Genomic DNA, 13,302 nt, shown 5'->3' with positions numbered 1-13,302 from the left:
TCACTCCTGCGGCCCACAGCTGCTCAGTAATCATCATGTGACAAAGCACTGTGTCAAAGGTTGCGGGAGATCCAGAAATAGAGGCCCCCCCTCCTCCCAAGAATTCTGCCAGCAAAGACGTCAGTACCACCAGTGCACGAAGCTGGGCAACAGGCAGGTTTTTAGTAGGTGGTGATGGGGAGAGGAAGATTTTTGGAGCATGGGAAGTTGGTGGGGGGCGGGGGGTGAACATTCCAAGGGAAGAAAAGTACAACACCTTTAGCATAGCAAGTATAGGAAGGAGAGTAGAGGCAAGGCAGGTACCCTCAGAGTCTATTAGGAACATGAACCATGGTCAACAAAAAGCATCAAGGCACACCCTAACAGCAGCAAGTAAGACAAGAGGAGCTTCTGAGCCATCGGTGTCCGGCATAGGTGGAGCGGACAGGTCCGGGCAGGGGACCAGGGTCCGGTCTATGCTTCTGACCTCTAAGTATCATGGTCAAGGACAGAAATGGTTACTTCCACAAATAAATTAAAAAAAAAAATTGAAAAGAGAGGCTGAGATGGATGGTGAACCTGTTGGTGAAGAGACACACCCATCTATCCGAAAGTATAAATTTGGTTTGAATTCTGATGCAAAAAGGCAAACTCTGAACATGTTTTATGGCATGACTACCGGATATGTTAAGGCGTTAAGAAACCGGTGTACTTTTTAAACATGCCTGCGTTGGGATCATTTTTTAAAGATTGCTTATCTTTTGCAAGTACAATCTGCACTATTTATGGGAAGAAACGATGTGTGGAACCTCAAAAGGAGACGCAGGGGTGAGGGTAATAGATGCAGCCAGAATGGCCATGAGGCGATCAATTAGCAGCCAGAAGTGAGGTTTATTCGGTCGCTTTTGCCTGCTTGAATTCCCCCCAAGTTAGAAATCACACACAAGCTCACCCAAGAAGGCCTGTCTGCCAGGCGGGAGGCCCCGCCCACCGCATCTGGGTGATCCCGCCCCTAAAGGGTCTCGCCCCGCCCCCTGAAGGACGAGCCATTCTGCGGGTGTTCAGCTTCCTCTCTCAACGACAGCCTCGTTTCTCCTTGCAAACCTGTCCCGCTCCCACACCGTAGGTCGCGCCGCCTATTTTCCCCCAGGCTTCTCAGACCACTCCCAGCCCTTAGCAACCGGACGCAGATTTTGAGTTTTGGGCCACGGCCGCCGGAGTCCCCCTAACATCCTGAGGGAATTTGGTCTCGTCCAGCTTCCCGCCCTGGGAGCGCGTCCGCGTCTCCATGGCGACACTGCAGCCCGCCCTTGCGGGCCGCCGCCTGATTCCCGCCAGAGAACCTCCTCAGTCCAGTGGTGAGCGGCCTTTGACCTAGGGTCGGGGGGAGCCCTGAGTTCCCGGTGTGTGCCCAGCCAGCCGGGGCGCGGGTCCGAGAAGTCGGGCCCAAAGGGATAAACAGGGGAGAGCGAGAGGTGGTTGTGGGTGAGAGGGCCTGGGGCGACCCCTAACCCACAAGAGAATGAAGTTAAAGGCTGCCTGCTTGGCGTCCAGAGAGGGCACTTGAGAGACAAAGAGAAGGAGCAGGAGAGAGGGTGAATGCGGGGCAGGTGTGAAGGCCTAGGGGCGAGGTGGGTGAAAGAAACTTTTTTTCCCAAAGTGACAAAGCACCTTCTCCCTGTATTCACTGTTGCATTGTTTGATGCTGTGTCCAGGGGCTTCACAGAATGAGCTCCACTCCATACCAGAGTTCCTCTCCCCCGCCACCCTCCCCCAAGACCGGTAGGAATACTCCTAGGTTTGTGTACCTGGTTAATTGTAGCATCATCCCTTCCTGGCACCCCCCCACCACCACAGGTGACCTCTGAAGCCATTGTCCCCCCCAACATCAGTGTCTCTGCCAACAGTGCCTCCTCCAATCCCAATGTTTCCACGGTTGCAGACCTCTAGGAAAACTATCTGAAGATGTTCCGAAAAGGAGAGCCCTCTTTCACTGTCTATATCAACATTTTCCAAGCATGCTTGACTGGGAATGCCCTTAGGAAGACATTGGGGGCAGGGGGAGGGTGCAGAAAGCATTTGAAAAAAAAAAAATTTAAAAGAACACAAGGAAGGGTTTGGAGCCATGGAGCCTGACGCCAGGTTGGGCTGTGTTGATTTAAGAAGATGAATGGGGCAGCCCCGTGTGGGAATTGGAGTGAACAGCAAGGCCAAGAGGCAGGGGACCTCACCGCACAGGTGACTACTGTGACAAGAGGTCCATTTGTCAAGAGTTGAGGTGGCAGGGGAAGGGGGGATGGTGCATGGATTTCTCATAATAATTAGACTGCTGCTGTGTTCTGCAGGGAAATGACCTTGAGCTCACGACAAAATGGCAGCGGTGAGTGCCCCTGGTGGAGAAGTCAAGAATGTTGAAGAACCCTGCCCTAGGATGACACCTCTGCTTCTGAAGAGCCTGGTGGAGGAGCCCAAGAAAAGAGAAGTGTCCAATCACCTCCTCGAATCCAGTGAGTGGACACAAAACACCCCACGTGGTCCCAGAGTCCAGTGGGATTTTGGGTGCTGATTTGCCTCTGTTATTTTATGGGCTCAGCATAGATCTTATTGCTAAGAACAGTAACTTCTATTTAGATTTGTCTACTGGGGTGATAGAGTTTTGAGGTGTGAAGGAGTCACTAAGGGTTATTGCTGCCACTTCCTAAAATGTCTTTCCTATCTGTCCCCCACTGCTGCTTTCTCACCCCAACTGGGGCCAGCACTCTCGTCCCAGTCACACTCTCTCCCTGTCACTTTCCACTCTAATCCTAGCTCAGCTTTGTTCTCCCCCTTGCTTGCATGCAGAATAAAGTGACTCTCTCCTTGGCATCGGGTCCCCTTTGCTGTCAGAGCTGAGCCTGGCTACACAACTCCATCCCACACTGTGCCTCTCAGGATTCCCAGCTCCTCCTACACAAATGACTCCCCATGTGGCTGGCTAACACCCCAAGCTGGTTGGATGCATTAATGTAGGACCCCCCCCCCCCAAAACTGGGTCCACTCACTCAACGTGCAGAAAACCCCTCACTCACCTTGGGGTAGTTGAAGAAAATAGGTACTTACTGCAAAGTGCAGATCAAGGAGCGGGGCAGGCGCCCAGAGGAGTTATGGGTGAAGGTCCCTGTAGACAGATAATTGGGGCTGATGAAAGGTGCGTACGTGCAAGGTTCCTGTTTGGTCAGTGAAGCTCGTGACCTCCCTTTGATTGGTCCGTGATGCTGTGCTCTTCAGGGAATTTATGATGACCAGGTGGGCTCCAGTTGGTGTGGGGGTCACGTGCATGCGGCAGTTACATTCTGCCCAGATCTCAGTTCCCTTATACAAATCACCCTAAAACAACACTGGCCATTGAGGTTGAACACTGGCCACTCGAGTCCGGTGTTTGGAAGCGTGTAAGGCCAGCTGGATCCCTCGTTTTGATAAAGGGCAAGCAAGGACACCTTGGGCTAAGGGAAACAGATACGAAGTTGGGTCCTGTTTTACAGTGGATAGGAAGATCTTTCTGTCTCTGTGTAAATCTGATCTGCCTTTCCAATAAAAATAAATTTAAAAAAATGAAATCACAACAACAAAAAGAACTGCAATGTTGTGGTGTGGCTCTTGCTACTGTAACACTTGCTGAGTGTAAATTGGCGCCCTTGGCCATTTCTGAGGAAATATGCCAGCTGTCTCACCTCCACTTTATGTGTCCTCCCCCAGCCAAATCTTTCAGAATTAAAATGATTCCTGAATGAAGGCAAGTTCAGTTCTTAAAAAAAAAAAATGACCTGATAATAGCCTACAGAAGCGGGCAGTTCTCTGACCCGCAATCCTTACCCAATTCCAAGCCCTTCATTATGGCCCAAAGCCCCTGACAGTGACACTCCAACCCCACCAGCCCTGCACCCTGCCCCAAGGGAGCAGTGTAAAACAAGCATTTCTCAAACATTTCAGATGCATTCTAGAATCTCAACGGGTGATAGGATGACTCATAGTTGCTGCATGTAGCCAAAGTCAAAATCCTCCGTAAGAAACCTGTCTTGTTTTGAGGGAGAGCAGTGGCTGGAGTCAGACAGACCTGGGTGTCGGCTTTGGCACCCCCAAACCCCTGCTGTGGTCAAGCCACTTCACCAAGACTCAGCTCCCTTCATCTGTGAAGCGAAAATGACATCAAGTTGAAGGGAGGATCTTAGAGCCACGTATGCCTCTGGCGCAGAAGTGTTAGTACAGGGGTCCTTGGTGCTTTCTCCGCACAGCTCTGCTCCTGGCCAAACCAGGCCTGGGAAAAGCATCACAGATGGTATGATAGGTATGGTGAGCTCCTCTGAACCTTGCTCTCAAAAACTTCAAAAGCTAACGTCCTCCCATTACAACAAGAACCATTTGTCTTTCTTTTTTAAAGATTTTTTTTATTGGAAAGGCAGATAAGATATTTTTAGGAGATAAGGCAAGAAAGATGTAACATCTGCTGGTTCACTCCCCAAGTGGCCACGATAGCTGGAACTGAGTCCATCTGAAGCCAGGAACCAGGAGCCACACGGATACAGGGTTCCAAGGCTTTGGGCTATCCTTGACTGCTTTCCCAGGCCCTAAGAAGGGAGCTGGAAGGGAAGTGGGACAGCCAGGACACAAACTGGCATCCATATGGGATATCAGCGCTTGCAAGGTGAGGATTTAGCCTTTGAGTCGTTGCACAGGGCTCCATTTGAGTCTGTGTCATCTTTCATGATGATTATTTAGAGTTGTAATCCCACTCAGAGGAAATCAGACTGTGAAAGTTAAACACACAGTAGTAACATTCAACACTTGGTGTCGGTGTGCTTGGGGCTGAGTGCATTGCATAAGGAGTAGATGCAGTGCTTGCATGCTCGGTGTGAGCTGGTGTTTTGTTGCAAAGATGAGGACGTACAGGCAGAGCCTGTTACTTCAGACAATAGTAAACATCAGCTATGAGTCTACATTAGGAGGGCAGCGCCTTCCAAAGGGACGTGCAGTGAGCAGCAGCCGAGCTTTTGTGGAACATGCCGTTAGCCTTGTAGGCAGCGGCAGGCAGCACCTAACGCGTTCTTATGCCTTAAATGCCCTGCGTTAAAAGACATTTCATAGGCTATGCTTTAGCTCAGTAGTTCCTTTGTTGCCTCGTATGTCTCATTTTTACCTGTGTACTTTGTTTTCCTAGAGGTTTATGCAAAACTGCTGAAGAATAAGGTCATAGAGGCAAGGCCTGGCATTGTACATTTTGGAGGCTATCAAGTAGGAAAGCAACACCAGCAAACTCTGGTAGGTACTTCCCCGGTGCAGTCATTCATCACGGGAGTGAAACGACTGCATGTCCCGTGTGTGTGTGTGTGTGTGTTACTCGGGAAGTGGAATCAGCCAGAGTGTCCCTGTAAGTTGGGCCAAGGGCTCCTGCCAGGCTCCTCCTAGCCCTCTTCTAAGTAGCTGCCCCTCGGTGGCCAGGGACTGGACTTTGTGTTTTATGGGACCTAGCTGAGTTCTTGGGCAGGTGCAAACTCTCTCATGACTGTATCATTACTCTCATATATAGACCGGGAAGCTGAGATTGCCAAATGCTATGTAGTGCTTGTGTTCAAGCACACAGACTCACTGGGCAACAGAGGCAGAATTTGTGTTGGCAACGCCCTCGTCGCCACGTACCCCGAGCCGAGCGGAGGGACTAGGGTTGCAACGCAGACAACGCAGAGAGACAACACAAGGCAACACGCAGTACACCGAATGCCGATCGATGACAGAATGATCTTTATTGCAACTCCAGACTTTCTTTTATACTCTGCTTAGCTCCTCCCAGTAGTGGCCACCCTAAATCCCTTCAGTTCCTCCCAGTAGTGGCAACCCTAAATCCCTTCAGTTCCTCCCAGTGTTTATCCAATCCTCTCGTGGCCACCCTAAATCCCTTGAGTTTTATCCAATCCCCTGGCAGATAACTTGACAAATAGGAAGCAGGAACTTGCGGTTAAGCCAGTGGCTATATGTATCAGGCCCAAATTACCAATCCTGTTATGCTCTGAGAAACAAGTTAAGCTGTGGAGTTAATCCTTGGGAGACCGGTGCCTGCATGTCCCCCTTTTTTTGTTTTTTTAATGGACGCCTGTCTTAGGTTGTCCAGCAGTCAGTTGACGCCTTACCCGTCATGGGGAGCCCCACCTGGGGAATCCCTGTCTTAGGTTGGTCATCAGCGCTGCCAGATCTTACCCGTCTCTGGCTGCCCATCACACCATGTTCAGCACTAGGGTTTTCCACAGCTAAATCCATCATGGTTTGTCAAATAATGACCTGCTCCCAGGCTTGTTGCCTGCATAGGCGGCAAAGAAGACTAAACAGTACTGCAATCATGGCTATGACCATCAGCCTCATGGCCAAGATTCCGCTTTGTTCCTAAAACATCCATGCTGCCAGTTAAATGCCATTTCACAGGGGTAACATATGATGGTAAATCGGGGAGCAGCTGGAGATCTGCGTTTCCCATGGGCAGGATATCAGGAAGTTGCACCACTGCTGTCAGGGTCTCCTATCCTGCAAGAACATCATTAGGAGTGGGATCATGTTGAGTTGGAGCCAAGGAGATTTGTCGTGTAAGTCTCTCGGGAACCCATCTAGGTGTTTCTTCATCCTGGGGAAAAATACAAACGGAGCCTCGCCCCCACGTTAGTACTGGATCTGGTCCTCGCCATTTATTTGTGGCCAGATCTTTCCATTTTACTTGGCCTTTATTCTCATTAGCAGGGCGAAGCCAATGGCGCTCTGCAGGAGCTACATCATTAGTGACAGTTAAAAAATTTAACACATAGATTGCAGATGCCAGTAAGGAATGGGGTGAGCTGCAATGCTCAGCCACATCCCCCTTCTTTATTTTTTCTAAATAAACTTTAAGGGTGCGGTTAGCACGTTCAACAATGGCTTGACCCTGAGGATTATAAGGAATGCCTGTTTTGTGAGTTATATTAAAATCTTGGCAGAACTTCTCAAAACCTTGGCTAACATAGGCCGGTCCATTATCGGTCTTAATTTGTTTGGGGACGCCCATATAGGCAAAGGCCTGTAAACAGTGGGCTTTAACATCTTTTAATTTCTCTCCTGAATGAGCGGAGGCATATATTACATGGGAATAGGTATCAACTGAAACATGCACATATTGAAGTTTTCCAAAGGAAGGGACGTGGGTAACATCCATTTGCCACACATGATTGGGCAATAACCCTCTGGGATTAACCCCTAGGGATGGGACAGAACAATATTGAGCGCAGACTTCACAATTGGTGACAATCTGGGTGGCTTGTTCTCTAGTCACCTTAGCATGTAATCTCAGGGAAGCTGCATTGAGATGGAACCTTTTATGAAGGCGCACTGCCTGTTCATAAGGGTCCATGGTCAGGGATATGTGCAACACCTGAGTCAACGAATCTGCCCATACATTACCCTCGCTTAGGGGGCCAGGCAAGGAGGTATGCGCTCTTATATGCCCAACAAATAAGGGACAAGTGCGCTGCCAAATCTGCTGCTGTAATTGTGGAAAAACAACTGGATGTCTCTTAAAAAACTGTACTAAGCGATGGGAAGGATAATGATTAATTAACTGAGAAGAAACCGTGGCACAAAAGACAGACCAATCATCAATATTATTCTGCAACCATACCACCTGTTGGGAATCATAGGGGATGGAGATGAAATCCTTGTCGCAGAATTTTGGGGCACTGTTTTTTAAAATGTCCAGGCTGTCCACATCTGAAACAGGTTTTGGGAGGTGCCCTAGGGTGGGGCTGAGGGTGTTGAACAGCTGCTGCTATCACTTGCCCAAGGGCATGGGTGGAGTCAATATGTCTGCAAATTTTGAGATAATCATGCAGGGACTTATCTCTGTGGAACCTGAGAGCATCCTGGCAATATTTATTAGCATTCTCAAAGGCTATATGCTTAATTACTGGCATTGCTGGTTCCACGTTACCAAAGATCTTAGTAGCAACCTGCATAATACGGTCCACAAATTCTTGAAAAGGTTCTGTAGGGCCTTGCAAGACCTTGGAAAGCTGGTCTCCTGTATTAGCATTAGGTAAGGCCTTCCAGGCTCCAAGGGCTGCATTTGCTATCTGTGCATAAACTCCTAGGTCATAATTAACTTGTTGTTGGATGCCCTCAAAAGGTCCAGTGCCAGTAAGCATTTCAAGGCTTCGATCTGCGTGTCCCCCAGCCGCGTTCTGCTCAGCAAAAAATCTGCACCTATCTTGAAAATCCCCTTTCCATAGGAGAAAGTCACCACCATCGAGAGCAGAGCGGCACAATTGCATCCAATCACTAGGAGTAAGATTCAAACTCAAAAAGGATTCTATGAGTGCAAGAGTAAAGGGTGCCTGGGCACCATAATCTTTAACAGCCTGCTTTACATTTTTGAGGTCTTTAAATTGAAGGGGCTGATGCTCCTGGCGAGGGGGACCTCCTCGAACTGGGACCTCTATTACAGGGAAGCATCGAACCCCACCCACCGGCTGATCAGTGAGGCCGTCATTCCATGGCCGTGTGGGGTAATTATTGGGTGAATGGCCCGTGGCTTCCTCCTCAGGAGGAGCGGTAGGGGTCACAAAATTAGGGACATATGGTGGTGGTCTGGAACTGGACAGTTTGCCAGAGGAACATGCACCTATTCCTGCTTTCTTTAACTTTCTTTTAATGTCCCTAATTTCCCGCTTTAAGAAAACCTTCTCTTTATCCTTAATTTTCCGCTTTAAGAAAACCTTCTCCTTATCCTTAATTTTCCGCTTTAAGAAAGCCTCCTCATCTCGTTTGTCCTCACTCTCTTCCGAGGAAGAGGCCTCGTTCTCATCTGAAAAAGAGGCTTCACTCTCCTCTAAAGAAGAGACCTCACTCTCCTCTAAAGAAGAGGTCTCACTCGGGGTGGTTTCACTCGAGGCCGCCTCGTTCCAGGCTTCCAAGGACCGTAGAACTTCCCACCCCTGGATTGCTTCAAAAGTAGTCTGTACTTCTCTTAACTGTCTCTCAACTTTCACTTTATCAGTAAATAATGAATCACGGACTAAGCGCCACAAAGAAAAGTTAACAATGGGGAAATTATCTGGGTCTTTTTGTAAACAGGATTGTAAATTGGCCTTAACCTGTTCCCAATCGGGAATATTGAAGTTGCCTGAAACAATAAACCAAGGACTGCTAGATTGAATGGCTTTAACAAAATTTCTAATCATTTTAAATTTAACTGGCATCCCCAGTTGACGTAGAAGTTCTTCAAGCTCGGTGGCCAATTTATCCCGGGAGAAGGCAGAACCCATTTTATCGTCCTTTTCACCGGATAAATTAAACACCAAGACCTAACTATACTTCAAAATAAATCTAAAACCTGACTATACTTCAAAATAAATCGAAAACTTAAAAAATAAATCCAAAACCTAGTTATATTTCAAAATAAGTCTAAAACCTAACTCTATTTCAAAATAAATCCAAAACCTGACTATATTTCAAAATGAACCTCCCTCTCCTACCAGTTTAGGAGAGACTTACAATACGTCCCACTTGCCTGAATCGGCTGGCCAGACTCTTGGGACGACCCTTCGTCGTATCCTCTCTTTCTCAATCTCGGTGGGAACCTCCAGATGTTGGCAACGCCCTCGTCGCCACGTACCCCGAGCCGAGCGGAGGGACTAGGGTTGCAACGCAGACAACGCAGAGAGACAACACAAGGCAACACGCAGTACACCGAATGCCGATCGATGACAGAATGATCTTTATTGCAACTCCAGACTTTCTTTTATACTCTGCTTAGCTCCTCCCAGTAGTGGCCACCCTAAATCCCTTCAGTTCCTCCCAGTAGTGGCAACCCTAAATCCCTTCAGTTCCTCCCAGTGTTTATCCAATCCTCTCGTGGCCACCCTAAATCCCTTGAGTTTTATCCAATCCCCTGGCAGATAACTTGACAAATAGGAAGCAGGAACTTGCGGTTAAGCCAGTGGCTATATGTATCAGGCCCAAATTACCAATCCTGTTATGCTCTGAGAAACAAGTTAAGCTGTGGAGTTAATCCTTGGGAGGCCGGTGCCTGCAAATTTGACTCAGCTTCCCTCCTTCTGAATCATCCCTGCTCCATACAGGAGCTGTCTCTTTCCTGGGAGATTCCAGGCAGAATTCCCTTTGATCTCCAGCACAAATCTGATGCGCACACTCAAGGCACTCAGCTCCTTTTCTTTTGTTATCATCCCTGACCTCCCCACCTGCTCCCAGGAAACAATCACAAGAAAAATGAAATACTGAACAGTGAGATTTTTTTTAAGGCCCAGTGCAAATAGCTCAGTGACTAAATCCTCACCTTGCGAGTGCTAGGATCCCATATAGGTGCCAGTTCATGTCCAGGCTGCTCTACTTCCCATCCAGCTCCCTGCTTGTGACCTGGGAAAGCAGTAGAGGATGGACCAAAATCTTAGGATGCTGTACCAGTGTGGGAGACCCAGAAGAAGCTCCTGGCTTCAGATCAGCTCAGCACCGGCCATTGTGGCCACCTGGGGAGTGAAGCAGCAGGTGGAAGATCTTTCTGTCTCTCCTTCTTTCTGTAAATCTGTTTTTTTCCCAATAAAAGTAAATAAATCTTTAAAGGTAGGATTTAGCCTTGGATTGTCACATCTAAGATTGCTTTATGTACATGTCGCTCCCCTTGTACATGATCCGTTAAGTCTACATAGGAAGCAAGATCTGCATTCTGTCTGACAGCAGAGGTCTTTGCTGCTTACGAGGGGACCTAGCACAATGTCCATCATGCAGAAGTAACTTAGTAAACACCCAAATGACATGGAATTTGCTTTCTTGGAGGAGATTGATTTGGCATGATCTTGCTCATTCCAAGAAAAAAAAAGCAGTGGAAACTGTAATCACACCACTCCTATCAGACATTAAAACCAATACACACAGATAAAAACGTACAAATGATTCCATCTTAATAGCATGCTGGGAGATCCCAGGAGAGCCAGCTTCCTGCTCCCACCAGTGAAGTGAAGCTTAAGGCTATGACCTTACTTTGAGAGTCTGCTGAAGAAGAGGAAGAAAAAATTCCAGCAATCATGCATTTATCTTGGTTTTGCCTTAAGAAAGTAGGGAAATTGGGCCCAATGTTATATGCCTAAATCCATACCTTCCAAGCACCAGGATCCCATATGGGCATAGATTTGAGTCTGGGCTATTCTACTTCCAACCCAGCTCCCTGCTGGTGGTCTGGGAAAACAGTAGAAGATGGCCCACAGCCTTTGGACTCTGCACCCAATGGGAGACGCAGAAGAAGCTCCTGGCTTCCGCCTTCAGGTTGGCTCGGCTCCAGCCGTGTGGCCATTTGGGTAGCAAATCAGCAGGTTAAAGATCTTTCTCTCCCTGTTTCTCTCCTTTTCTCCATAAATCTGATCTGCTTTTACAATAAAAATGATTTCTTCATTTTTATTACCAAGTCAGATATACAGAGAGGAAGAGAGACAGAGAGGAAGATCTTCTGTCCAATGATTCATTCCCCAAGTGAGCGCAACAGTCGGTGCTGTGTCAATCTGAAGCCAGGAGCTTCCTACAGGTCTCCCACGTGGGTGCAGGGTCCCAAGGCTTTGGGCCGTCCTCAACTGCTTTCCCAGGCCACAGGCAGGGAGCTGGATGGGAAGTGGAGCTGCCGGGATTAGAACAGGCATCCATATGGGATCCCGGCATATTTCAAGGTGAGGACTTTAGCCGCTAGGTCACTGTGCTGAGCCCTAAAAATGAATAAATCTTAAAAAGAAAAAAACACAAAACAGCGTTGGGATTGAAATGGAGTGGAATGGCTGAATGTGTTCACAGCCACAATAGGGACTGGCACTTTGGCTCAACAGGCTGGGCCTCCACGTTCAAGCACCAGTATCCCATATGGGCTCCAGTTGGTGTCCTGGCTCTCCACTTCCCGTCCACCTCTTAGCTTGTGGCCTGGAGGATAGTGGAGGATGCCCCAAGTCCTTGGGACCCTGCAGCCACATGGGAGACCTGGTTTCAGATCAGCTTAGCTCCAGCTGCTACGGTCATTGGGGAGTGAACCAGCAGATTCCTCCTGTCTCTGTAAATCTGCCTTTATAGTAACAATAAAATAAAAAGGACCACACTCAATGGTCATTAATGTTTGAGTTGGGTCCAGATCTGGTCAAGGATTTGAAACAATTTCTTACTTGAATTCGCTCTGAGAACAACATCCCAGTTTAGCTTCAAACTTAAAGATAGCGATCTCTAGTGGCTTCAGATCCAAGACCCCTTAACTTTTTTTCTCCGTGCTGTGGAAAGATTTTGTCTAGGAAATTGTATTTGTTAAGTCAATAATACATGCATTTTCTCATGGGACGACTGACATCGTTGTTGTTAAACCCAAATGACATCAGTAGCCAGGAAAGCTTTATCTTAAGTAAACGAACAGTTCCTTCTGGTTTTCTGAAATAGTAATGTTACTTTTCCATTCTCTGTGATAGCCTATAGGGACCTCAGCACTGTGCTGCTTTTTTTTTAAAGGATGTATTTTATTTTTGGGTCTGGCACTATGGCTCAGTGACTAAATCCTCACTTCCAAGTGCCAGGATCCCAAGAGGCACAGGTTCATATTCCAGCTGCTCCACTTACCATCCAGTTCCCTGCTCATAGCCTTAGAAAGCAGTGGAGGATGGCCCAAAACCTTGGGACCCTGCACCTGCTTGGGAGACTTGGAAGAAGCTCCTGGCTCCTGGCTTCAGATCAGCTTACCTCCGGCCATTGCGGCCATGTGCAAATAAATATTTAAAGATTTATTTTATTTTCATTGAAAAAGCTCAGTGACAGGAGACACCTACACACACACACACACACAAACACAGAACAAGAGTGGTATCTCCATTCTGTTGGCTTACTCCCCAAATGGTCACAATGGCCAAAGCTGGGCTGATCTGAACACAAGAACCAGGAGCCTCCTCCAGATCTCCCATGTGGATTCAGGACTACAAGGACTTGAACCATCTTGCATTGCTTCCCAGACCATAAGCAGAAGAGCCACATAGGAAGCGAAGCAGCCCAGACTCGAACTGGTACCTATATGGGATGCTGGAGGCAGAAGCTTAGCTTAGTCAGCTATACCAAGGTACCAGTCCCAGGACTTTGCTGCTGCTTCTTTTTTTTAATCTGTTTTTTTTTCCTCCATTTATTATTATTATTGCTTTTTAAAGATTTATTTTACTTTTATTGGAAGGTCAGATATATAGAGGGGAGAAGAGACAGAGAGGAAGATCTTTAGTTCATTGATTTACTTCCCAAGCAGCTGCACTGGCCAGA

The 13,302-nt window shown here is 47.8% G+C and overlaps 1 protein-coding gene across 3 annotated transcripts in view; it reads left to right on the top strand.

Moving 5' to 3' along the window:
- Positions 1–1,044: 1,044 nt before the first annotated feature.
- The window catches only part of CFAP221 (cilia and flagella associated protein 221), a 71,947-nt gene continuing 59,689 nt past the window's right edge, over positions 1,045–13,302 (top strand). For 2 of the 3 annotated variants that reach the window (XM_058664394.1, XM_058664395.1), the window contains exons 1-3: positions 1,045–1,337; positions 2,325–2,486; positions 5,174–5,274. In XM_058664394.1, coding sequence (XP_058520377.1) covers positions 2,351–2,486; positions 5,174–5,274 — 237 coding nt within the window. In that variant the 5' untranslated portion in view covers positions 1,045–1,337; positions 2,325–2,350. Of the gene's footprint in view, positions 1,338–2,324; positions 2,487–5,173; positions 5,275–13,302 lie in introns of those variants that run through there. The other variant, XM_058664396.1, reaches the window with a different exon arrangement.

Source organism: Ochotona princeps, chromosome 5, assembly GCF_030435755.1.
Source record: "Ochotona princeps isolate mOchPri1 chromosome 5, mOchPri1.hap1, whole genome shotgun sequence".
Classification (NCBI taxonomy): domain Eukaryota; kingdom Metazoa; phylum Chordata; class Mammalia; order Lagomorpha; family Ochotonidae; genus Ochotona; species Ochotona princeps.
This window is presented reverse-complemented; position numbering and strand designations above follow the sequence as displayed.